The following is a 25,664-nucleotide window of genomic DNA, read 5'->3' as shown; positions in this document are numbered from 1 at the left end:
AAAACAATCTGCGTTTCACTCGGGTAATTTTTGCCAGTTGTCCCAATTAACGGATACGATTCGCTACTTGGGGCGCAGTCGTGGCCCAACTAACGAATTTGCGCTGTAGTTCAATCCACACGCAGAAGAATCAGGCCCTTTTGAAACAACGAAACGTTTAGTTGAATTTCAAACTTGAGGAATGACTGTTTCAAACTGAAATGGGCGCTTCTCGAAAGCATTCATTTGGTTTAGTTTAACAAATACTTCTGTTTGCATTTTAAAAAGAGACAAGGAACAAAATAAAATTTGTTTGATCGAACTGATCCCTTTGTTAAAGCCAACACAATCTTTGTTTGGTTTCAACTAAATTTGAGTTGTTCTCTTCTTTAGTTAACACTGAAGAACACTTTTTTGTCCAGAATTTCCGCTCCAAGTGAATTTTGACAGTTGACTTTAACGCCGTAATCATATATGTTTGTCGAGACTATATCAAACAGAAAAATTGTAAAAACTAAAATTGTAAAAACTAAAATTTGTCTATTTCTTATTTTTCTGCGTGCATTAAGTGAAAGTCAATCTCGAAATCCGGTCCTGGCTCTCGGTCACGTCAAAGACGTAACGGGTAAAAATAAGCCGCCATCTTGCCAATCGGTGAAATAAGCAAATATGGCAGAGGAAAAAGTGGACTGTTTTTGCAGCAGCCGAGTGTAAATTATCGGAAAAGTTGTAGTAACAATGTACAAATCTGCAGTTAAATAGTGGAAATACGATGTGAATCGCATGCACTGAGTGCAGAAGCCAAATGTAGCCTGTAATAAACACTAGGAATGTTGAAAAAAAGTTTTTCTTATGAGCGGGCGCCAAGCGTCCCAAAATAGTGTAGATCACTGACAAAAGGCGATATTTTCCAGTGTTAAACTATCGAAAAAGTGCATTCTCGAATGAAATAAATAGTGTGGATAGAATTTGGATAAAATAAAGTGTGAAAAACAGGTAAATTTGTGCGAATTAATAGTTGTCTTGTTGGCGTCATTGAATGGTTTCTCCTCCCAGTTCTTGTGTCACGCTCCCTGTAATGAGAAGCTTGTGCGACGGGGTCGACTGGCTGGCAGAAGTGGGTGGTTGGGTGATTGGGACTAGTGAAGGATGTAAAAGAGGTTAGTCGATGAAGCATAGGAAAGGTGGGCAAAAAAATAACGGCTGAAGCTCCCGAGCAAATGATGCTACTAAATGCTACTCGAAATAGTTTCAACAAGCTTTGGTCAAACTTAGCAAATTGCTTAATTGGTAAATGAATGAGTAAGAGAAAACATTCGAGGAAAACTATAGCAAAGCAAGCGTCTAAATAAATTACAAATTATTTATTAATTTTGTTTATTGTTTGTTGCTTATTATTATCAGTTTTGTACTATAAATTAGGTCAAGGAATAATATTTTAAATAGAAGTTATACATGGGAAGATTAATTTAAATAATTATTAGTTATTGCTTATAAGGTTATCCCTAAAAATCGAATAGGAATCAACATGAATCATATGCGATTTTATTTTGCCTGCGAATTTTCATTTTATACTATCTGACACAAAAAAATCTACATATTCAATATATTACGGTCCAATAGGTAATTCTTTTTTTTTTGTAATACAAGATCTACAGTTTCATTGAGCCTTGTGGATGGGACAACCGTGTTTTGGTATTTTTTCGATATTTTTTGGATAAACCTGGTAATCTTATTGGTGCATTCCTACGGATCAAGGAAATTAGATATTAAATTCAGGTGTCTTATATATCAAATACATAAAGAAAAAGGTAATTCAAAATGTTTTCAAGTCTTCGAATACCAATCATGACCAATGTATTGTTCGAGTCATTTTGACTTATCTGCTTTATTGTTTAAAAATTGAGACGGACGTCATGCATCCAGTTGCTATGGGTAAAAAAGTATACCTGGTATCCTTGTATTTTTTTATATTTTGAGCCTTAGGATTCTGAAATTCGCTGATTAAGTAATTTACATTTCGTTGAATATTTTTGTGACTTCAATGCATTAATGTTTTCGTCCGTCACTTACTCGAACATTTATATTGAACCGAATCATAAATTTCTTTATTTTTTCCTTCAAAAATTAAATAAACATATGGGATGACCCTATATCTACCCAACATGAGAGGACGTTCCTCGATTAAAACCCACCTTTTTTCTACTCAACAGTAAACAAAAAAGTATCTTCGCAAAAGCACCAGTCCTCGCAGAAGGTGGGGAAAAAGCTCCATCATGTTTTACGCCCACATTGTGCTGGCCAAAAAGGGTCCGCTGGCCCGTATTTGGCTGGCGGCCCATTGGGACAAAAAAATTACCAAAGCGCACGTCTTCGAAACCAACATCGAACAGTCCGTGGATGGTATCATGCAACCAAAAGTAAAGCTGGCACTACGAACATCCGGCCATTTACTGCTCGGCGTTGTCCGTATCTACGCCCGAAAGGCCAAATATCTTCTGGCGGATTGTAATGAAGCCTTTGTCAAGATTAAGGTAACGTATTCTTTCTAACCGTTGTGCAGCACCGTATGAATTCGACTAACATTTACCCTGTTGTATTGTAGATGGCTTTCCGGCCTGGAATGGTTGACTTGCCGGAAGAGCACCGGGAAGCGGCCGTCAATGCGATTACGCTGCCGGAAGTGTTTCATGATTTCGACACACCGCTTCCCGAGCTGAATGATGTAGACATTGAGGCTCACTTTTCTATCAACCAATCGCGTGCCGACGAGATAACGATGCGCGAGGATTACGGCACATTACCGATGAACATTCACGACGATGGCTTCGGCGATATGGGATTCGACGACACACCGGACATTGTCCGTGAAAGAATTGAAGAGCCGATGGAGGTAAGTTCGCTCGGAACAATTTCTAGATTGATAATTGTCTTTCTGTGTTACGTCCACTAGCTGTAAGATCTTCGTTTAAGTTTATTTTCCGTTTAGTTTGAAGATAAACCATTTGGAAAATAAATTCGGAAAAGCGCACAAACTTAGCACACTTGAACCAAAATCTTCCTGTTGCCCCATTGTACTTTCCTATCTCTCTCAGACTATCAGATGGAGAAGAACAGGATGAACCAACCGCTGTAAGATGCAATCATTTGGTTCAACATTTTGATTACCTTTTGTACTGTCGCGGATCCAAATCAAACAGTCAAAAAGTAGATTATTCGTTGAAGTTGTTCCTAATTTATTTTCCCTAGTAGCTTAAATTTTTTGACTATTTTGCTCGTTCAATTTTTCTTGAACAATCAATTTTGCATCGATTTTGATGGAAGAGCTCTCTCATAATTGATTCCCCCTGTTTTTCTCTCTCTGTTGTTTATATTACTCTTCTTTTCACTCGCGCCAATCATCACCAATCAATCATCATCACCTGCCACCGATAATCAACCAACCGACATGAAAATCTCTCAAAAAATTTGAAACCCGAAAAAAATACCCATTCGTGCGATTCCCTTGTGTGTTGGTTGGCGAGTAGGGACTGAGAGACGCACAGGACGCGTCGGCGGAGGAAGCGGATGCGACGATGATAGGAGGCGAAAGCATGTCAGGGACAGACGCAGCAGCAGTGGACGGTTCCGGCAAGGATAAAGTTGACAAGAAGGGCCTTCGAGCCCGCGCCAAAAGTCTGTACGAAGAGCTCAGCGAGCAACCACCGCAGGATACCCGATGGAACGAGTATCTTGTAAGTAGACTTCCTGAGAGAGATTTTCCCTGATCGAATCAACCTACACCTATCAACGAAAAACAAAAATGAAAGAGCTTTATCCTGCTTACCCTTTTCTTTTTCTCTCCCTTCAAGTAACATTAACCTTCTTTGTAGTAGTTTTTGAACCACGCCTGAGGGAAGGATAGCCTTCCGTGGGGCGTGGAACTAATGTTACTATTACTACATCTTTTACTTGCTTATCACCGACATGTTTCTTTATCTGGCATTGCGTGCTTTTCCTGAATTGTTTTTCTGAATGGTTTGCGAATGATGTTTTCGGGTATTATAATAGACTTAAGTTTAATGCATACTCTTCAACATACCACCGTCTCAGCGCATGCCGGGTAATGGATGGGCTTTGGTCGAGGTAAACTAGAAAAGCTCACTGTAGGCGATAAGCGGAGACCCAATTTTCTATTCAGTTGAACTTTCGAGACCGGATCCAATCGATCCTGATAACACATTGGACATTTTTTTTCACTAAAAATTTAGTTTTTACTCTTCGCTTATCTCTTGCTCTGAGTTTTTCTAGGTACATCGTTACCGCGCATTCAAGATCACAGCAGCACTGGATGGAACTCTTCTTTCGCATATTAAGCGTTAATTGTAGTGGTTAATCTTTTGTGTCAGGTTGGATATGGCTCAGTCTGATGGAAGCTGAATAATCCGCATGAATGTTCCATCGAAGGAAAACGCTTTCAACCAATACCAATTTTGTGAGGTATTGGTCTTCACATGTATCGTTCGCGATGTTAGCTACAATAATACAGTCTTGTGATGGGTTTTAATTAGTTTTAAAGTTTAGTTGAGGACGAGAATTGAGAATCCGACCAGCCAGTGAAGACAAGCGATTTTGATCAGGGGTGATACATATAGTGTCATAGTTGCATTAGCCCCTGATGTTTTTTTGTAGATTCAGCGGCAAAGCCTCTTGAAGAAGAATGTTTGAACACAGTTGAAATGTTTCAAACATTTTTTTTGTTAATGCTGTGATTGATTCACAAAAAAAACATTGGAGGTTTGAGTGGGTAATGCATATTTTTTCTGGGTCCAAGCATTCAATCGATTTACAGTTTTGAAACTATCTGCAAACAAATTTTCTGGCAGCGCTTATGTTTGGAGCTGCCTCAGTTTCAGCTTCGATAAAAAGAACAGAAATATTCGCTGTTTGTTACGACTGATTCAAAATTTTCTTTTGTTTGTATGGGATAGGGCCGATTCGTTGAAGGTCATTTCATAGAAAGAAAAATAAAATAATGTCAAAAAACAGCTAAACATGAAAAGCGATGTACTGGAATTAATTGTGCTATCAACTTAGCACCTCTATTTATCCCACCCCTTTGAACACATTAGCACTATCCTTCTTCACTGTATTAGCTCAAATGGCAGGATAAATATGAACTCGACTTTTTGCTTCGCTCAGATTTTTTATTGTAATACATCTTAGGAACGAAGCAAAGATGTGATACATATTTGAGCACATTCCAATCACTGTAAACCAAGATATCAAGAAAATAGTGTGTCATCTTCACTGATGCGATGAATAAGGGATCGTCCTGCCCTATAACTTTTTATTTCTTTTAAATAAGCAGTTTCCTTGTTATTTACATTTTAGAAGCAACTTTATTCACTTTTAGGGGAGAGTTTGATATTTGCGTGAGTGAAGTAAGCTAGCATGTTCTGATTGAAGAATTTTTTTTAAAGCATTTGTTACGTACTAGGGGAGGAGGATAAAAAATTTGTCACAATTCGTTACATTGAGAGCGGTGGAGTCAATTTTTGGCTATTTTTGTGTTACGTTATTCGGAGATTTTTAGCCTTGCCATGTCGTCAGATCATTTTCTTTATGGAACCATGCACAACCCACAACAGATGACCCACTTCCTATGTTACTGTTATGAGTGAGTTTGTCGTACTCACAATTCTGATCCGAACTATTGGTATTCGGAGAAGCCCCAGTTCGTGGGCTTAAGTTTAAGATATGTGCAGATATCTAACAAAACGTTGGCCGAACAAGATGTATTCATGTTTACATTACAACGCTTTGTTAGCATACAATACAATAAAAGCGTTTATTAAAACAAATGTTATAAATTGTCTGTAGCAGTATTTACATTAGTTTACATGAAATAATATATTTAGGCTTACAAGAAATACGAATCCGTCCCGGACAACGTTGATTACGAACTAACAAATACGACGGCGTAGGCCGTTGGTAGGTTGAGGAAGTATCAAGACCAGAGTTAAAAATAATCGAAGCTCTTTGTTGACGGCTGAAAATGAACCTGATGCGACTCGCGGTGAATAGAAAAAATATTCATTCAAATATCCATGTTATTCATTCAGTTGAATATCGTACAATATATTCATTTCGCTATTTATGTAGGAAAATGTTTTCAAATGCCGGTAAAGCATATGAAACAACAATCATCATCGCTTACATTGTGCCATGGCCTACTTTGATGTGTTTGATTCGTTGCTGCACGAGCGCTTCGTGTAATAATCGGAGACGAATGAAAATCTGCATGGATGAATGAGCGGTTTGTTCGTTTGACGTTTTCAGCTGCGTCACTGAATATTGAAAATGAATGCAGCTGAATATGATCAAATTTCATTCAATGAAATTGAATATTTTTAACTCTGATCAAGACGGTGAAAAGGAAAGGTGCTCGTATTATGTGTAACGTTATTGTCGGAGCAGCGAGTCATATCTGGCACCCCTTTCTTTCAGATCGTGCAAATGTTGGACGATTTTATATGTTGTGTATTTGCAGATTTATACTACATACTACAAAGACGTTTGGCATAATGGACATTTGGCATAATGCTTATTGAGAGGTATGGACATTTGGCATAAGGGACGTTTGGCATAATAGACATTCCATGGCTAAGGGACATTTGGCATAATGAACGTTTGGCATAATGGACATTTGGCATACACACTTAATTTTTTCTGCTGAATCTCAGCTTTTTTCGCATCTTTTGCCGAAATCTACACAGCTGAGATCTCAGTAAAAGTGACGTTTCATAGCTGGATACTCGGAAAATATTTCACCGAAAATCAGCTAACAAATCTCACTTTACTGAGATATCAGTTTCTAAATTTGCTGATTACGCGGCTGTTGAGAAATTGCAGAGCCGAATTGAGTGTGTAACACTTATCGGGGAATGAATCCAAATTTATCAAACAACTTTTGTCATATGTTGTCTTTCGTAATTTGGAATCAACTCAAAAAAAAAATTTCATGTATGAATCATGCGATCTATAAGTGTTTAGATGAATCACCACAAAAAGGACTAAAGATAGGCACATTTACACACATTATTCTTAATGGATTAAAAGAATCTTTTGGATAACGTGGTGTAAATTCAGCAAGTAAGACTTCCGTAAATCGATAACATGTATACTGCCGCTTTCAGCATAACAGTCCCATTTGCAAAATCATTAAGCCGAGCAAAACGCATTTGAAATTATTCGCTGTTTTCATTTGATTCTTCTTGAAACAGCAGGAATCCCTAGATTTTTTCAACGTATTCTATGCATCTAGCACTAAACTCTTATAACTTAAATAAAAGGGTTAAAAAAAGACGCATATTTAATGAAAAATGAGTGTGGGACGATTATGCTGCAATTCATTAGCATAGTCTGCTGAATATACGCATAACAGTCTCATTGTCTATGTGCTATGGCTTCGGAAACGTCATCATAGAGTGCATTGTTTACACATTTCAACAGCACGCATCATAATTTGTTTTGAATTTTTCTGTGGTATATTATATTGAATTCACTATGTCAGCATTAGATTTATTAAAGTTGTATGGCAGTGAGCTAAGTTCGGATGAAGATTTTCTTGGTTTTGATTCAGTCGATGGAGTATGTGAACGTTTCGCACAAAATTGGAATCAATTTCAATTTTCATCTAATCATCAACGTATCGAACCATCTTCTGAATCAGAGGATCCGGTTGACTCTGATGGAAGTTTCTTCGGGGAAAAAATAACACGCAAGAACAACCGCAAAAGAACCTCGAAAGAAATAAAAAAGAAACTCAATGCAAAAAAACGCCGAGCAGCCCATCAAGTAAAGCTACTTCATTGCGATTGCCGGAAAATGTGCTGGGAAAACGTGTCAAAAGAGGATCGAGTGATTGCCCACAACATATTCTGGAAACAAGACGCCTCGGGTCAGAGCGCGATTATCCGCGGAAAAGTCCAGCGTATTACTGTCACAAGACGAAAAAGGAACCGGTATATTATTAATAATCCCGTTAAAAAGTATCATTACGTCTTCAATATATAAACGTCGAATGGCGAAAACGTGGCTGTCTGCCGAAAGTTTTTTCTAAACACACTCGGATATTCGGAAGATTGCGGGTAAATTATAAATAATGCTTAAACTACTATTAAACTGAATTTACATTTAAAGCTTCTTTCTACTTGAACTCATGATTTACAGTAATGTTATTTATCGATGTTTGACTTATGATGAAGACAGCGCAGTGAGAGTATCGAAACGTGGGAAGTATAGACGAAGTTCTACGAAGAGAGATGCTATAATAGCCCATATTCAAACATACAACCCAACGATATCGCACTACCGACGTGAACATGCCCCAAATCGACTTTATTTGCCATCTGATCTCACTGAAAAATCCATGCATCAGAGCTTTCAGAATACGCATGATTTTGAAGTGAGCTACACGACATATTCTCGGCAAATAAAAGCAATGAACATTTCGTTTGTGAAACTGGGGCATGAACAGTGCGAAACTTGCGTTGCGCCATCCGAACACTGTAAAGATTCTGGTCATCCAATCGAAGAATCGACACAGAACATATCTTGTTCTACATGCTGCAAATTTTCGCAGCATAGGTGATTTGCAAAGCTATCTCGGGCTGCTTATCAAGACGACGGCGATGAGGTCCAGCGCGGACATATCGTGCTGGCTGTCGACCTTCAGAAAGTAAGAAGTGTTTTAAAAATCCATACAATTTTTTATCTGCGTTTATTTGTAGGTTACTCAGCTTCCCCGACTAGAAGGGCTTAAAAGCGTGGTTTTTTCTCAGCGGTTGCTGGCATTCGACGAAACCTTTGCTCCTGTCGGAAAGTACACCCGAACATATCCTATAGTGTCATGCCTTTGGGAAGCATCAGTCAGTGGACGGTCCGCTTGCGATATAACCAGTTGCTTCCATCGCGTACTAAAAAGATATGGCGATTCGATGAAAATTACGCTCTGGTTAGACAATTGTTCCTGACAGAATAAGAACTGGAATCTATTTCTTCATCTAATTCTTCTATTGAATTCGGATTCAGTTAAGGTGAAGAAATTAGTTCTGAAGTTCTTTGAATCTGGACACACATTGATGTCAGCCGACAGTTTTCATGCCGCAGTAGAGAAACGAATGCGAAACAATACAGGTGGTCCAATAGTAACATATTCGGATTTTAAAACTGTAGTTGGAGAGGCAAAGAAAAAGGTTTGAAGTTCTCGATATGACACACGATCATTTTTTCCAAACAACGCTAGTTGCTTCTCAGTATACACTGAATCAACTTCATCCACGCCCATACATCGAGAATATCCGACAAGTAGTTTTGAAAAAAGGAAGCTATCAGTTTAGTTATAGCAGCTCGGTTGAAACAAACTGCCACTTAGAACATTGCATTCCGTTTTCAAAAAAGCAGCTGAAAATAATAATTGGTAGCAACTTTCATTTGGAAAACTTTCTCAAGCCACTGAAAGCACCGCGTGGAATAGATCTGAACCGAAAGAATGCACTACTGAGCACAATTTTGCCAGTTATTGAAGAGAGCAAAAAACAATTCTGGAACAATCTTCCACATGTTGAAACAACACAGAAATAATTTTTCCTTTACTTGCTATTCTATTAATTTCTTCGAAATAAAATAATCATTTATGTTGCAACTATTCTATTTTACTAAATGAAACCTTTAAACAAAAAAATTCGAAATCGACAATAATGCAGGTGGGACTGTTATGCTGAAAGCGGCAGTATAGTACTACAGCAGAATACAGATGTATAAGTGTTATTTATAAAGAAAGGTGTATCGCTATGCTTTTCATATTATGTTTATTTATTATTATGCACAGAATAGTGATGCATCCTACATTACATATATATGGGTCATTCCACGCAAACTTTACCACCCCGAATTTCTCTTACCAATGTTTTCCGATTCTGCTGTCTAAAATATTTGACACGTAGTTTTTTCTTTCAATATAGTAGGCAGGAAGTCTCGAGATATTTTGTCTTTAATTTGCAAAAAAAAAAATACTTTAAGAAATACTTTTATTTAATCGCCAATACTGTAATAACTGAAGAAGACACTAAAAATGGTCAAAAACATGAAATGTTTGCCTTTTTCTCATTTTTTGAATGAAGCATATTAAGAATAATCGTACTGCCTATTTAATGTAAAATATTGGAAGCTTATAAATAATTTATCAAACTTGGACGTGATTTTTTTTCTCGATTTTGACGTTATAGCCGACACATTTTTCTTAACGCTATTAACATTTTGTAGTGGATATTTGAGTATTCCTGGGAATCCATCTAAATACTTATAGATTGCGTGATACATACAATATGAAAAATATTTTTTGACGTCTTTGTTTTCGATATGGGGGTGCACTCTGCAAATTCTACAAAAATGGTATGTAACGAAAAGTGGTCCAATTTTAAACGCATATAATTCAGCCATCTCACGATAAATTTTCAAATTTTTTGCACAAATCGCTCCGAAATACTTCTAAGAATAGATTCCAACAGATAAACCCATAGATTTTTGATATCATAGCATTAAAAAATTAAATAATGAACAACCTTGTCAAAATATCGCACATTAACACACAGAAGATAGCGCTTCCCAAGCCCTGTACGACAGATTGGTGTACCTAGCGCGCTACGCTTTCATGAATGACGTCATCATCGACTATTTAAAGAACGGACTTGGCCAGACACGCTCAGTTCCCTGTTGAACGGCTGGCAAAGCAGATCACTGCGCTGTGTTTTTTATAACCAGTGTAGCTGAGTTAGAAGTCCGTTACACTGGCTGTGGAGGGACGCTACACTGTGTCGTCCAACAGGCGACCGCTCCAACTGCTTCCTAAATGCCGCTGTAATGTTGCCAGTAAATTTTTGGTTTAACTAGCACATGTATTTGCTATTTGCGCTTGAAATTAAGTAATGTAGTGGTAGTAATTAGCTTCCCATTTTGGTTTAAACGCAAGGACAGTTTTTAAAACAGGATTTGATTAATTAGTTTAGCTCATCCCAGCAATTTTATCAATTCTGTAATTTAAAAGGAATTTTACGGAACTTGGTAAATTTGGCCCCACTTGCAACTGGAATAATCAACCTGCACAAAGTGTTGCATAACGCAGGGCTGTTTTTGGAACAAAATGTGTTATCATTCAGCCCTTCGCTATGCAAAATCACGATATTATGACAGATGGGGTAATCGGGAATAGCCGCGTTGAATTTTGGTGAAATGCGCTAATAGTGTCGTGGTGGTACTAGTTGTCTCTTTCGCTCTCATCATCAGCGTTGACTCATTTTGCATTGTGCGCTTGGGTTCAATGTTTGTGGCGAATGTGTTGGTAGGTAGGGGAACTGGCTGTAAAATGAACACGATAAGCAAAGTCATTATTTTCTAACTAATAAGTGAATGATATTACAATCACCTTATATGTTTCTTGTTAGACATGTTTTGTACATATCTGGTAAAAATACTTCGTCATAAACACATTTTTTCAAACATGATTCTTGATTTCTAACCATGTCCAAAAATGATACATGTTTATAGCGAGTGGGTAAATTGAACATGTGGCGGTGGTAAAATGAATTGCTTCTGGTGACTTGCAAAATGTCCTGTATGTATGAAATGCGCAGCGTTGGAAAGCATTTTTCCGATCAATGCTAATATCCCAACAAATCATGAGCTTTGCATACACACAGGGCATTTTGCAGGCAAAAAAAATGTCACGAAAGAATTGAATTTTCATGACGTAATAGGGTAAAGACTTAATTTTCGCCCCATTAGGGGCTATTACTATAGACTATTCTATTAATTACGCAGTCTACAGTCGATGAAATGCACATAAATTGGCATCAGTATCAGTATATTTCTGAGAACTCAAATAGTAATCGATAGTAAATAAGTACCCCTAAACTTTCTATGATAATGGTAAATATTCGAAAAATTATTTTTTTTTTCATTTAAAGATACCAGGGAAAAATTATGGCTCTCAGTTCGCTTTGGCATTTGTACACCATGGCAAAAATGTGATGATTTTTTAAATGTTGAATTTTCCTAATTCGACTTAGACAATTTCCATAAAAAAATTGTTGTTAAAATCATTCGTGTGTTTTACTAATAATCAATTGAACGATCCGTGAACGTCATAAAAATCTGATCGCTTGATATAAAAGGAATATATCTGAGCTTCACTGCTATGTCTACTCCGCTGGCAGTATGAGTAGCTCCTCCTAGGATTATTGCTGTTGCTGCTAGTAGGATAATGTAATAATTGCACAAAAAATAGCGAGATGCTGAATTCTTCCGCATTTTACGTGAGCTGCGGAAGGGAAACGTTCGTCGATGCGTGCTGGCACACAGCAAGAAAAATCTTGTAGCTTTCATTCTTACAAGATGCACACATAAAAGGTGCGTTCAAATAGGATTGTACCATATTTGGCATAAAATCAAAAAAGTCATTTGGCATAATGGCCATTTGGCATAATGGTTATTTGGCATGATCACTGCACTGAAACAAAAACTTTGGACGGAATATTAATTGCAAAATCAAAAAAGTAAACCGTAAACCGGGCAAATGAGTAGATTAGATTTGCTAGCGATGTATCGTCGCACCTCGAAAAAAAGTAGTGTACAATATACCTCAACATTTCCTGGACCAACGGTCTGAAATTTTGCACAGTTCTTCGCATCATTGTTTAAGTAACTACTGGAGCCTTTTACAAAATGTTGATCATTAATTAAGTTTTGTTTTTTTTTGTGTTTCGAATTCATCTCGTCAGTAACTAGCACCATCTGGGTGTCTAGTTAGACGATGTATCTGAACTAGTACCCAAATTAGCACTAGTTAGACACAAAAAATTCCAAACAGTTCACACGACATATGTGAACGCCTAAAGCCACATGTCCCGAGTGATGTCCCGGGAAGCAAATATAGCTCTGGTTTGCTGACGAGAAAGCGAAGACGAACTCTTGTCTTTTGATTCAAGAAACCAAACGCCTGGTATTATGCAATAAAAATTGGACTAAACCGTTTTGCGCGTTAAGGGCACAGTTACTAGTTACTGACGAGATGAATTCGAAACACAAAAAAAAACAAAACTTAATTAAAATTAGGTCTTGTGCCCTTAACGCGCAAAACGGTTTAGTCCAATTTTTATTGCATTTTTATCATTGTTTTTTTTACAATAATATGTTAATCGATTTGTTTTAGCAGAAATCGGACTTTTAGTTTCAAAGTTTGATGAAAACTTAAAAATAAAAGCTCCTGTAGTTACCGGGAAAATGGTGTAAAGAAGAATTGTGCAAAATTTCAAAACGATCGGTGCGGTGCTTAACAGGGTTTTTATATATGGAAATTGAATGGATATACAGTGGTGAACCGATTTTATCAACCCCCGATTTTATCTACTCTCGATTTTATCAGCTTATTGACCTGATTTTATCAGCTTCATATGAAAACTGATAGTTGGTAGTTTGATGGGCTCTAGCAGACGAACCAAGTTGAATTCGAGTAAATCCTTTCTTGGGCATATATTTCTTATCTTAGAGATCCGAAAAATGCAAAAATAAAAAAAAAATAATAATTTTGCACTTTCAGACCCCCTTAAGGGGAACTTAAAGTAAATAATCATAAAAGGTTGCAAGGCTATATCTAAGAAACAAAGGAGAATATTTTAAGAGCTTCGGTTTATTAAAAAGACAGAAAAATATATGTCCCGATTATATCAATGTTCCTGTTTTATCAGCTTAAAATTCGCCAAGGGGCTGATGAAAACGGGTCTTTACTGTACTAACATCGCTACAAAATTTTTTGAACAGTTGTGCTTTTTTACCGAATTAACCATACCCTACCCTTAATCAAAATTTTCTATCTTGGTTAGAAAAAATGATGAAAATTCCTATGCTGTCTCAATCTGCAACTTATATAACCTCTTAAAAACCAAATGGAAGACTAAACAATTAGGGGATTTTACGCGTGAACGAAGCGATGGGTTTCTCCTCCCTGTGTACTTACCGGCAGTTTTTGGTTGGTTTGTAGACTTACAGGGTTGTCGTACAACTTTTTAACGAAATGCATCTAAAGATCGGCATGGTTGATGTACTGTCGCGTCTAATTTACCAATATGTAGAGCCCAACAAAGATTTTTTAAGCCTGTACGAATTTCGAAGAAGACCTGAAATGGGGGGTGGGCGTAGCGTATTGGTAAATCGATTGCCTTGTACGCAGCGCACCTGGGTTCGAGTCCCGACCCCGTACATAGGGTTAGAAATTTTTCCTAAGAGATTTTTCTAACCCGAAGAGGCGAATGACCTTAAGGTTAAAACCTCTATAATTGAAATAAAAAAAAAAAAAAAAAAAAAAAAAGACCTGAAATCCGTGCCAATCACACAGTTGCCACTCAGCTTGCGGATGGCGGAACAGGCGACAGGTTCGGAACCAATCCTTCAAAAAGTGTACCGTTTTATCAAAGATGGTTGGCCTAAAACTCGAATCTAAAGAATCAGGAATTACTACGCTACTACAATCGTCAAGAAGAAGCACTGTTTACCGTCGAAGGTAGCATCATGTTCAGCGATAGGTTAGCAGTTTAGTCTACTGGTCCCATCTCAACGAAGAAATCACGAGCTACGTTGGAGCTTGCTGCGGTCAGCTCTTCATCAAAAACAGCACCAAAACAATGACCAAAGGCCGAGGTTCCTTGGCAAACAGTACACGTCGATTACGCTGGCCCTCTGGAGGGCGAGTTCAGGTTATTGTGGACGCATAGGTGGCCAGAAATTAAGTCCATCAATTTTACAAAGTACAATAAAGGAATGCCAGAAGTTCTAGTAAAATATAATGGCACGCTGTTTTCAAGCACTGAATTCAGGGTGTTCTGTGACGAAAATGAAATGGAACACTATAACAGCACCATTGCACCCATAACCCAACGACCAAGCTAAAAGGTTTATAGACACCTTCAAGCGGGCGGTCAAAATAGTTTGAGAGGAAGAAGATTGTAATGACGTTAGATACGTTCCTGCTTACCCACCGAACCTCTCCAAACCCAAATGCACCCGATGGAAGATCACCTGCGGAGCTGATTTACAATCGTTGGCGCAGAACATCGTGCACCACGCAACCGAGCATTGTGGACAGAGACGAACATTGATCATCAGTTCAGGTCGTTTATTTTGAAGGATGTCGTATACAGGTACACTAGAGTGACAAGAAAAAAATGGCCCCTATCGGCCCACCCCTGAGTCGATTCCTAGTCCTACCAGTACTGCCCATAACAGCATAAGAGTCCCATGTTGAAAAACAGCAAGCCGAGAAAAACGTTGTTCAAGATTGTCCCATCCATTGAGCCAAATGGATGGGACAACCATGTTTTGGTATTTTTTTTGATATTTTCTGAACAAACCCGGTAATTTTATTTGTGCAGTGTGATTCAGTGGTGATACAGAATACAATCCAACGGATAACTCATTTTCGACAAAAATCCACATGGGACTCTTATGTGTTTATGGGCAGAGTAGTGCTTGCTCCAAATTTGAAGCAAATCGGACAAGTCTAGCTACAGGACCAATGTGCCTGAAGTTTGCATGGGATTTTTCGACAATTTATGGATATGGAGAAAATCCACTAACTCGCATGTTTACCGCTAGGTGGCACTGTATGCATCGTATTGTCACTATAAGTTAAAATAAGAAAGATGATTTAATTCTCTACAACTTTGTCGAAGATTGCTATTCAATCTGAATTTGTTAAAAGAAGTTATTAACCTTTTAGTGAAGTGATGTCTGAGTCAGTTTGTATGGGGCGTAGCAGTGAATGGTTGTGTATCAGTAGTGCAGTAAAATTTCATTTCATTCAATCGAAACTGAATGAACGCAGTCAATCAGTCGTCTACGGCAGCATTCACATTCATTTAACGCATCCAGTTGCTGTTGATCTGAAGCTGGGTTCATGGCACTTCACTCACCGCTGCTTTCAAATGAGTCGCAATTCATATTCAACCTCCTTCGTTTGATCCTCTCAAATGAATAGATCCGCTTTCAATTTACCCAGTGAGCACCAGTCAAACGAGATCCGGGTAAACCTAAGACAAAAAGAGGCAACTGGCTTCGTATTTTTGGTTATCATGCCTCTCAGATGACAGATGAGTGTATGCAGCTAGCGAGGTTGGCAGTGCAGCCAATTTCTTTGTCATATTTAGATATGTTGCTATAATACACATAATAATGACTGTTTTATTGGCACACATTTCGCCAACATTTATCTGGTACTAATCAATCCAACATTTTTGTCACATACTACATGTTTTTAGCAAATTTGGCCAGCATAACAGCCTATTCATCAGAATCAAATTTGCAACAAAAATATTATAGAGATGAACGTACTACCAAATAGCATTTTTCATTGCAACCAGTTTCAATAAGCTGTTATTAGTAGATTCATTATTTTCGTCTGAACTCTGCGAATTTAAGAAATTTTGAAAAAAAAATATGATAGCCGCAGTATGCTATCATAATTGTACGAAGCTGTCAAATTTATTGCTAAAATCAAATATGTAATTCAGCTATTTTTTGCACCTCTACCAATAGTTTCCTGTGTACAATTCCGATGCCATGGTGAAGAGGTAAAACACTTCCACACTGGTTCTATAGGAACACATTACGAGCACAGTCTACAGATACGAGAATCTTTTCTTTTTCAGACAGAATTCGAAAAGGTTTTGCTCGATATGAATGCTATAAATAGGTCATATCGAAGGTGAGTTTATTGATTTGAGGTAACCAAAAGGCGCCATATTGGATTGATTGATTGCAAAATGTCCTCAATCATCAGTTTCCGTCATCTAGTGACCATCATTGCAAAAGCGATATAGATATTAGGGTGGGACAAAAAATAGATTCCAGCTCCGAGCAACTTTTTGGGTACCATTTGGGTCCTAGAACATCTGTGCAAATTCTTAGCTTGATCCCTGAAACTATATTTTTGCGCCCACTGTTTAAAGTTTACATGGGATTTTATATGGGAAAATTAACTTTCACAAAATAATTCCTCCAGGGGTCGCCCATTGCTTCCTAAAAATAAACCGTTATATGGCTTTTGTAGGAAATTTAACACAGAAACAAAGTCTCGAAAACTACGAAACGATCTGACGCTTGAGAAAAAAGTTATTAAGCTGAAACCAATTGATGCTCTAACGATTGATAAAATATTCATTTTTTCTAGCACCACTGTTGTTGGTTGTTCAATTATATGCAATTTTGTTTTGATCTTCTCTTAATGTGTTTAAATCATTTTTCTATACTGTTTGGTCACTTCGCAAAATTTTTGAGGGATAAATTGAGTCTTCTTTTGTAAATAATAAGAGAAATTTAAAAATTTTGTATATAATTCGACCGTCAGCAGCAGTGATGCTATGAAAAGTAAAATTTTCATTAATCTTCAGGGCATCAATCGGTTTTTGCTTAATAACTTTTTCCACAAGCATCAGATCGTTTTGTGGTCTTCTAGACTTTGTTTCCTTGACAAATTTCCTATAAAAATCAGACATCTGTTGTTTTTTAGTAGGTAACGGGTGACTCTTGGAAGAATTAATTTGCAAAAGACGTTTTCCCCATACGAAATCCCATGTAAACTTTAAACCGTGGGCGCAAAAATATAGTTTCACCGATCGAACTAAAAATTTGCAGAGTTGTTCTGGGAGCTAAATGGGACCCAAAAAGTTACTCGGAGCGAAATTTTATTTTTTTCATATAACCATGTCCCACTCTAATAGATATATATTGATCATGGTTTTTACTGTGGTGGTTACCCGAAACCGCCATCTTTGTTTTCAAAATGGCCTAAATTTATAAATTACGGTATTTTATGATTATTTTAAATGATACCCATATTGATAGTTGTTTTCACAGTTTCTTGGTCACTATAGGCCGCAATCTTGGATTTCAAAATGGCCTAACCTCCTTTCAAATGGTATCCATGTTACCCTCATCTCTGATTTAAAAATGACTAACCATCGAACTTGAGCTTGAGCTTGACCTTGTACGACCACCCCTAGCTGCTACTTCGTTATCGATCTAGACTAGCTGAAGTTGCACAGGGAATCAGTAGATAGTTATGCTTGGGATTAGGGAAACATCTTTCAATGTGCAACTCCTGGTAATCTTAAAGTGTTTATTGATCAAAACCGGCGCCGGCCTGGCCCGAACGTAGATCGCGGAAGGAACGTTAGTCCGATACTTGTTTTGCTAGAGACCGTAAATACTACTGCGCACTCCACAAGTATCACGGGAGGACGATATTTGGTAGTAACTAGATATCGACTCATCAATTCATGGACCGGGAACCAACGGCTTTACTTCCCTTCCGAAGGAAGATTTTGCACCTCAGAAAAATCTCAGCGACCTCGGCTGGGATTGCACCCAGACTAACTGGGATGGGTGGCTGTCACGCTTACCACTCAACCAACTAAGCCTTCATTTAAAATGACTTAAACCATCGATTTCCGTTATCTATCATCTTGGACCTTTAACGAGTTCGCCCGTTTACACCTAAGACAAGATAAGGCAACTAGTAATACGATTTCTGTATATTTCTGTATTTTGGTAGTACGTCCATCTCTATTTCAATGTTTGTGGCAAATTTGATTCTGATGAATAGACTGTTATGCTGGCCAAATTTGCTAGAAACATGTAGTATATGATAAAAATGTTGGATTGATTAGTTTCAGATATATTTTGGCGAAATGTGAGATAATAAAACAGTCATTATTAGGTGTATTATAGCAACATATCTAAATATGACAAAGAAATTGGCTGCACTGCCAACCTCGCTAGTTGCATACAGTCATCTGTCAACAATTATTCAGCAGGGCACAAGAAAGGAAAGAAAACTCTCCAAGAAGAAGAGAAAGAAAGGTTCGGAACATTTGTCATTTTTGAGTGAATTTGTTTTATACTTGTAAAATTAAGCAGAAAAGCCCACTACGTCATTTGTTTTATTCTTTTCTTTTTTTCATATCCTCCTGATTTATCAGCTTCATCGAAAAAAAATACAACCTCACTCATACAGAGAAAAAATGCTCGTACCTGTATCCGTCTTGAGTTGCCTCGTCTTATCATAGCTTTTACCCTATATTATTTATTATCTTGGTCGGAGTTATTTTTATGTCAGTGAGTGTTCCTTCATATTCATTTGTGAGTGGTTCATTGGAATGGTTCACTTCCATTAGCTGAGACCGTGCTAATGTGAGATTGGTGTTTAATAGAAACTAAACAGGCAAAAACGTCAAATGACCAGAACCTGTTATTCAATTGACAGTGAACTTTGAGTGACTCAAACGAAGACGGCAGTCGAACTCAACTGATATAGTGGTGGTATGTTTACAGTGAAAGACTCGAAGTTTCACTTGAAACGATTATTTTCGTTTGAAATTGATATTTTACCGCACTGATCAGTACTCGATTACCACGAACTAAACATTTTTGTGAAATAGTGATTAGGTTTAGTTCAATAGCATTTTCAGAAGAATTATAGCAAATAATACGAGTAATGTTTTGGTTAGAAAATTTTAGTTCCACCTGTTACAGCATAGAGGGCGCTAACACTAACGCTAACACTTTTCAATGAGTAGAGATAGAAATTAGGTGTCTTTCACAAAGTTGTAGAGCAGGCAATTTGCAGTAATTCTTCCGAACAATATTCTATCTCTCTTCCATAAAAAGTTAGTGTTAGCGCCCTCTATGTGACTACAGGTGGAACTAGAATTTTCTAACCAAAACATAACACGTATCATGTACTACAATTCTTCTGAACATACTATTCAGCTAAATCTAACCATTATTTCACAAAAATGTATAGTTCGTGGAATTCGCGTACTGATACACAACCAAGCGCTGCGACGCCCCATGCAAAACTGACTCAGACATCATTTCGTTAAAAGTTTAATAACTTCTTTCAACAAAGCCGGATTTACTGGCAGTCCTCGGCAAAGTTGTAAATAATTTAATTATCTTTCTTTTTTTATTAGACTATTGTCACTGTTCTTACAGTCGTGGCGGGTTTGCTACATTGTGTAAGGCAATGGCTGTGTCTACAGCGGCTACCCACCGCTGCCGATGGATTCCCATCAGAAGGCAAAAATTAAGCCCGCACGATATTAAGCCTGTTCTAATGACCCTGCCACTTCTAGTTTTCCGATCTGTTTACTTCACATCCTTGCTCTCACTTGAGTACTATGGCTCTAAGTTTCATAACTTTCCCTACCCAGTAATCTCTAGCTAATTGAATGTCGTTAAAACGTAAAAAAGAAAATGTGACTAACATAGTCGAAATAAAAAAAGGAAAAAAGAAAAAGAAACTGATGGGAATCCATCGGCAGCGGTGGGTAGCCGCTGTAGACACAGCCATTGCCTTACACAATGTAGCAAACCCGCCACGACTGTATTATCTTTCTTATTTTCACTTACAGTGATAATATGATTACAGTGCCACCTAGCGACGAAAATGTGAGCTAGTCGGTTTTCTCCATGTAAATTGTCGAAAAATCCCATACAAACTTCAGGCACGTTGGTCCGGTAGCTAGACTTGTCCGATTTGCTTCAAATTTGGAGCAAGTACTCCTGGTGGGACCAGGAATCGACTCACGGGTGGGCCGATTAGGTTTTGAAAAAATCGTTATTTTTCTGGGCAGTCTAAGGTACACCCTAGGCTAACAATAAGTGGACTTGGACACCGGGTGCGGTAGTGGAAAGGATCGGTCGAGTAATGTACAACGTCTGGGTGAATAACAGAAAGATGATCCGATCGCACATAAACCAATATCAGAGTTGCGGAACAGAAATTTGCCGAACAAGCAAGCAGCAAATTTTGTCCGTGGACATTTTGCTGAGTGAGTGCAACTTAAATAAGTTTTTAGCGACACGTAAGTCCAGTAGCGACAACATCCTCGCTGGATCCGACCGACTAGAACTACAAATTCGGATGTCATATAGTTCAGAATCGTCAACGTCACCAATCGAAGCACCGTACTGCCAGAGCATATAATAGCCACGCGCATTCCGGCCTGTGTGCGAACGCACTGCCATGCTACGAATTATCTTGATCTCGGAATTAATTTATAAAAAATACCGATTCCGAATCGATCGATATGGGAACCGGTTGTTGCATTTGAACCGGAATGCTTGCGTAATCCATCCAGAATTTCGAATGTTTTGATCGTGTTTTAGCTCTTGTTGCTTAACGAATCGCTGAAAATATTATATAAAATTAGCAAACATGATGGACTATAATGGGATTGTTTTTTGACAATCTTTTTGAGTCGCCCGCTGTCTATTTAATTCATCTCATAACGTATATCAAACATATCAATAAGAAGAAAGATACCCAGATATAGCGAAAAATTGGCGACACTATTATGAGCCTTCACAGAAGCAGTAAAACATCAGATGACAGAAAACTTAGCTTTGAATGTTTTGTTTGCCACTCGTCAGTAACTGTTATCAGCTTGCTGCCAGTTAGACGACACATCCAAACTACCGCCAAATTGGCGCCAGTTCTTAGCCCTTTAACCTCTTTGATTTGATTCGATTTCGAAAAACTTCGCAACTGATTCTTCAAGTATTTACAATATTGCGAATATACATCAATAGTGGAAAACTACATTTTGACCATTCATAAAGCACTTTCGTAAACAAGAAAAGCAAACCCAAGGAGCATGAAATATTTATGATTTTCTCAAAATATCTATTAACAATAAAGTTGTTGTAGTTCGAATTCGACTAATAATCCTATAAATGAATCTATTACAGTCTGTTTAGGGTTATCGACAACTCAAGCGATACTAGTTCGCCGGAATAAGGCAATGTCCTTAAACCAAAGTAAACCTGCTGCAAAGTAACTTATCCGAGATTAATCATTAAAGGAGCCGATTCACTACACAGAAATGTAATAGAGATGAATCTTTTGAATAACCATTATCTAATTAAATTTGTACCAGTCACAAGAACCAAACAAATTGATTTACCCCAACGCAATCTCTGTAGTATCTTAACGTTGCGACCAGTCGAATTAACCTTCACTTTCCTTCAAATTGCTCAACTATTAGCTTAACCGAACCCTCTTTGTTTCACACCACCCAGGATGACCTCTTCACGGATCCAGTCGCCCCGCCTCCTGATCTGGAACTGGAAAAAGAACCACTACCGGGCACCTCCCGCTCCTTGCTGGATTCATTCGATCCGCACCATCCGCACGTTGTAGATAACGACGGCTTTGGTGACGAGGGTTTTGGTGCCGAGCCAGCAGCGGGACTGTTCGAAGGAGACATATTTGGTGATGCTCAGCTGGCACCGGAACCGGAATTACCGGCTGAAACCACGCAGGTTCAGCAGCGAGGAGAAGCGAACGAAAGCGATGACGACGATGATGATCACTTCGATGCGGGCGGTGCTCCATCACCGGCAGCGAGCTCAGATGGTTCACGACCTCCGTCGCCGATAATGACGCAACAGTTGTTGGATGATCTAGAGAAACCGGGAACCAGTCAGAGTCAAGCTCCGCCAAAGGCTCCGATATATCACGATGCAGCGCTGGAGGCTCCGCCTACACCTACATCCGATCCACATCATGAAGAAGCAGAAAGAAGGATGGATGCCGAACCCGAACGTTCCGGCGAGTTGATGGCCATGGACGAAGAGGGCGATCATGCAGAACAAACGACTCTGTTGCAAAATGAGGAGGAAAGTTTTGCACTTGCACCAGTGGACGCTTCTGCTTTGAAAGGTGTGACGAAGAGCAAGCGAAAGCGAAAACTGATCGTAGATGAAGTGAAAAATATCAGTGGGGAAGAGATGAAAAGTCAGCTGGCAAATACTTCGGATATAGTAACTACACTGGATCTGGCCCCTCCAACCAAACGGTTGATGTACTGGAAGGAAACCGGTGGTGTGGAGAAATTGTTTGCACTTCCGTCACGAGACATTCCAGCGCGATGTCTGTTCAAAAATTACCAGCGTCATTTGACCTCACGATCGATCGGCATCGAGGACTTCGCTGCTCTGGGTCCTTTGGATGTGTTGGGTGTCGAGCAGCAACAACCGGAGCGACCGGAATCACCAATAAATCTACGACGCGGCAGGAAGCGAAAGCAGTTAGAACTACTGCCGCCGGAGACGCCTGCCACACCCATGATGCCAATGACACCTGCTACTCCAGCCCATCTGGATCAAACATCTGTCGATCAGATCCGAGAGGCAATTGACATGCCACCGCCGACGCCCGTCTCAATGGAGCTTCGTGACCAGGATATTTGCCCCGATATCAGCCAACACTACCCCCTGGATGGAAGTATGATGCCACCTCCGGCTACCCCTGGTCTCAGCCATTTGGGCAGTCCAAACATGGGCATGCACACTCCGCAAATGATGCCACCTACACCAGGAATGCCGAGTATACCGATGACCCCAGGAGGGTTGGATCACGGCGGTTTAACGCTGGCGGGATTACCCCACGGAGGTTTAACACCCAGCGATTTGCAACATGGTGGAATGACCCCCGTTGGTTTGCAACACGGAGGATTGACCCCTGCCGGATTGCAACACGGTGGATTGACCCCTGCCGGACTGCAACACGGTGGATTGACCCCTGCCGGACTGCAACACGGTGGAATGACTCCCGTCGGTCTCCAACACGGTGGTATGACCCCTGCCGGTCTGCAACATGGTGGAATGACCCCTGCTGGATTGCAGCACGGTGATTCTGGTCACGTTATGCCTGATCTGCCGGGAGCGATGACTCCCCATGGGTTGGATCATGGTGGAATGACACCACATCACGCCAGTTTGGAGAGCATCGATCAGATTCCAAATCTCCCGGCCGATCAGGTTTCATCGATTCTAAACGAACCGGGAATGGAAAATTTCTCCAACATGGGTTACGATACCCATGCGCAGTCACCTGCGCGAGGAGTTCTCGCCGACGATGTGCCGAACGAGTGGAATCAGGACTACGAGTTCCCGCAGTCGGTCGGAGCGGTAAGTTGGAATTGATTTTCCATTGACAAAATACACCATTAATGTGCCTGTTTTCGTTTCATAGCAACAAGTCAGCGAAGAACAGCAGGTCGACGAAACGATCGAGCAGTTCGAAGAGCGCGTTTTGAACAAGCGTGCTGCACAGCTATTTCTGTCGGTTCGATCACGCCTGCTCAAGAGTGACAATATGGTCCTGTCGGATATGACACATCGTAACAACAAGAAACAGGTTAGTTTGCGAATGTGTTATGAAGTAGTTAGTTGTCTATTAACAGTATTTGGTAATTTTTCTCCGTAGGCTGCGCAAAAGTTCTACTCTCTGCTGGTGTTGAAAAAGTTCAAAGCCCTCGAGATCGCACAACCTAAACCGTACGATGATATCCTAATCAGCCGGGGTCCAATGTTTGATAATCCGAAGCTGTAAGCTGCTGTACGCACGCTTCCGCTTGATAGACTTAAGCCTAAAATGATGAACTAAAAGCAGCATTGAAAACAATTTGTTAGTAAATTAAGAAGAATGATGAACGTGCATATTTTATTATACTAGGCTCTTAAGTTGAAAATGAAGGATGTAAATAACCTTAATTTACTCTTTAATCTTATAGGAAGTAAACTTCGAAATTTCTTATCAGCAGGCTGGATCATTTCCGACTTACGAAATTTTGCAGCTTGTTGAGAGCTTTGCTTCGATTGTTATTGTTTTGTACGGTGATGATTCGAGAAAATATGCATATTTATTATCCCTCCCTGCTCTGATAGCACAATGTGCTGTTTCATCGTGATGAGGGTTTTTCGTATATTCTTCCTTGTTCACTATTATAATAGGTGATAAGCGGATAGAGCTAAGTTGTAAAGAGATGATTATGCTGAAACTGATTTTGTTCGTGTAAATATATATATTTGTCTAGTGGATAAGACAAAAATCTGCACCATAGAAACCAATAAGACTACTGGTAGCAAAAGTACTAACAAAAATCTAGACGATAAGGGAGAAAGAGAGTTGCAAAATTAAACAAAACTTGTCTGAGAACTGTCGGTTTGTATTTTTATATGGCATGAAGGTAGAAACTGACGGGATTCGGATACAAACTAGTTGTGCTGTAGGATTTTTTTAAGAGTAAGGGAAAAACAAATCGAGTAGGATTGTATCAGTGGCGACCCTACAAAACGTGGGTTATGATGTCCATCATTGTTCCATAGGTACAACACAGTTTACTTTTGATGATCAAAAATCTTATTTGATTTGTTGTTTATGGCGGCAGATGGGAACACAACCTTTGAGATGATTGTATTATTTCATAAACAAATGTACACAAATTTATCAAGTTGAAATAAAGTAAAACTTACATAACTGATAGAATTGAAAGTTTCTTTACAATTCCATTGACAAACATTCGGTAAAAGTGATATCTTATTCTTCCATATTAAAAAAAACCCTCAAATATTTAAAAAAAACCTTACCGCAAACAAGAGCTTCTCTTCGATTACTTTCACTTCTGGTGCAAAACGATGATTTTATTCAGTCTTATATTTTATTTCGACTTATCAACTTTTTTGAATGAATGACTTTAGAAGGTGACTTCTACGAAAGACCAATCTGTTTCAATGAATTTTTA

At 38.9% G+C, this 25,664-nt stretch overlaps 1 protein-coding gene across 2 annotated transcripts; it reads left to right on the top strand.

Moving 5' to 3' along the window:
• The first annotated feature begins 624 nt into the window (after positions 1-624).
• LOC131677144 (double-strand-break repair protein rad21 homolog) lies at positions 625-25,078 on the top strand. Of its 2 annotated transcripts, XM_058956794.1 has the most exons (7): positions 625-975; positions 2,193-2,513; positions 2,585-2,872; positions 3,507-3,713; positions 22,156-24,048; positions 24,113-24,277; positions 24,347-25,078. In XM_058956794.1, the coding sequence occupies exons 2-7, from the start codon at positions 2,256-2,258 to the stop codon at positions 24,470-24,472; spliced, it is 2,937 nt and encodes a 978-aa protein (XP_058812777.1). In that variant the 5' UTR covers positions 625-975; positions 2,193-2,255; the 3' UTR covers positions 24,473-25,078. The 2 variants fall into 2 exon arrangements, with proteins under 2 accessions (XP_058812777.1, XP_058812778.1); XM_058956795.1 differs by lacking the exon at positions 3,507-3,713.
• Positions 25,079-25,664: the final 586 nt, after the last annotated feature.

This window comes from Topomyia yanbarensis, chromosome 1, assembly GCF_030247195.1.
Source record: "Topomyia yanbarensis strain Yona2022 chromosome 1, ASM3024719v1, whole genome shotgun sequence".
Classification (NCBI taxonomy): Eukaryota; Metazoa; Arthropoda; class Insecta; order Diptera; family Culicidae; genus Topomyia; species Topomyia yanbarensis.
Note: the sequence above shows the minus strand (reverse complement) of the source record. Positions and strands in the feature narration are given on the sequence as shown.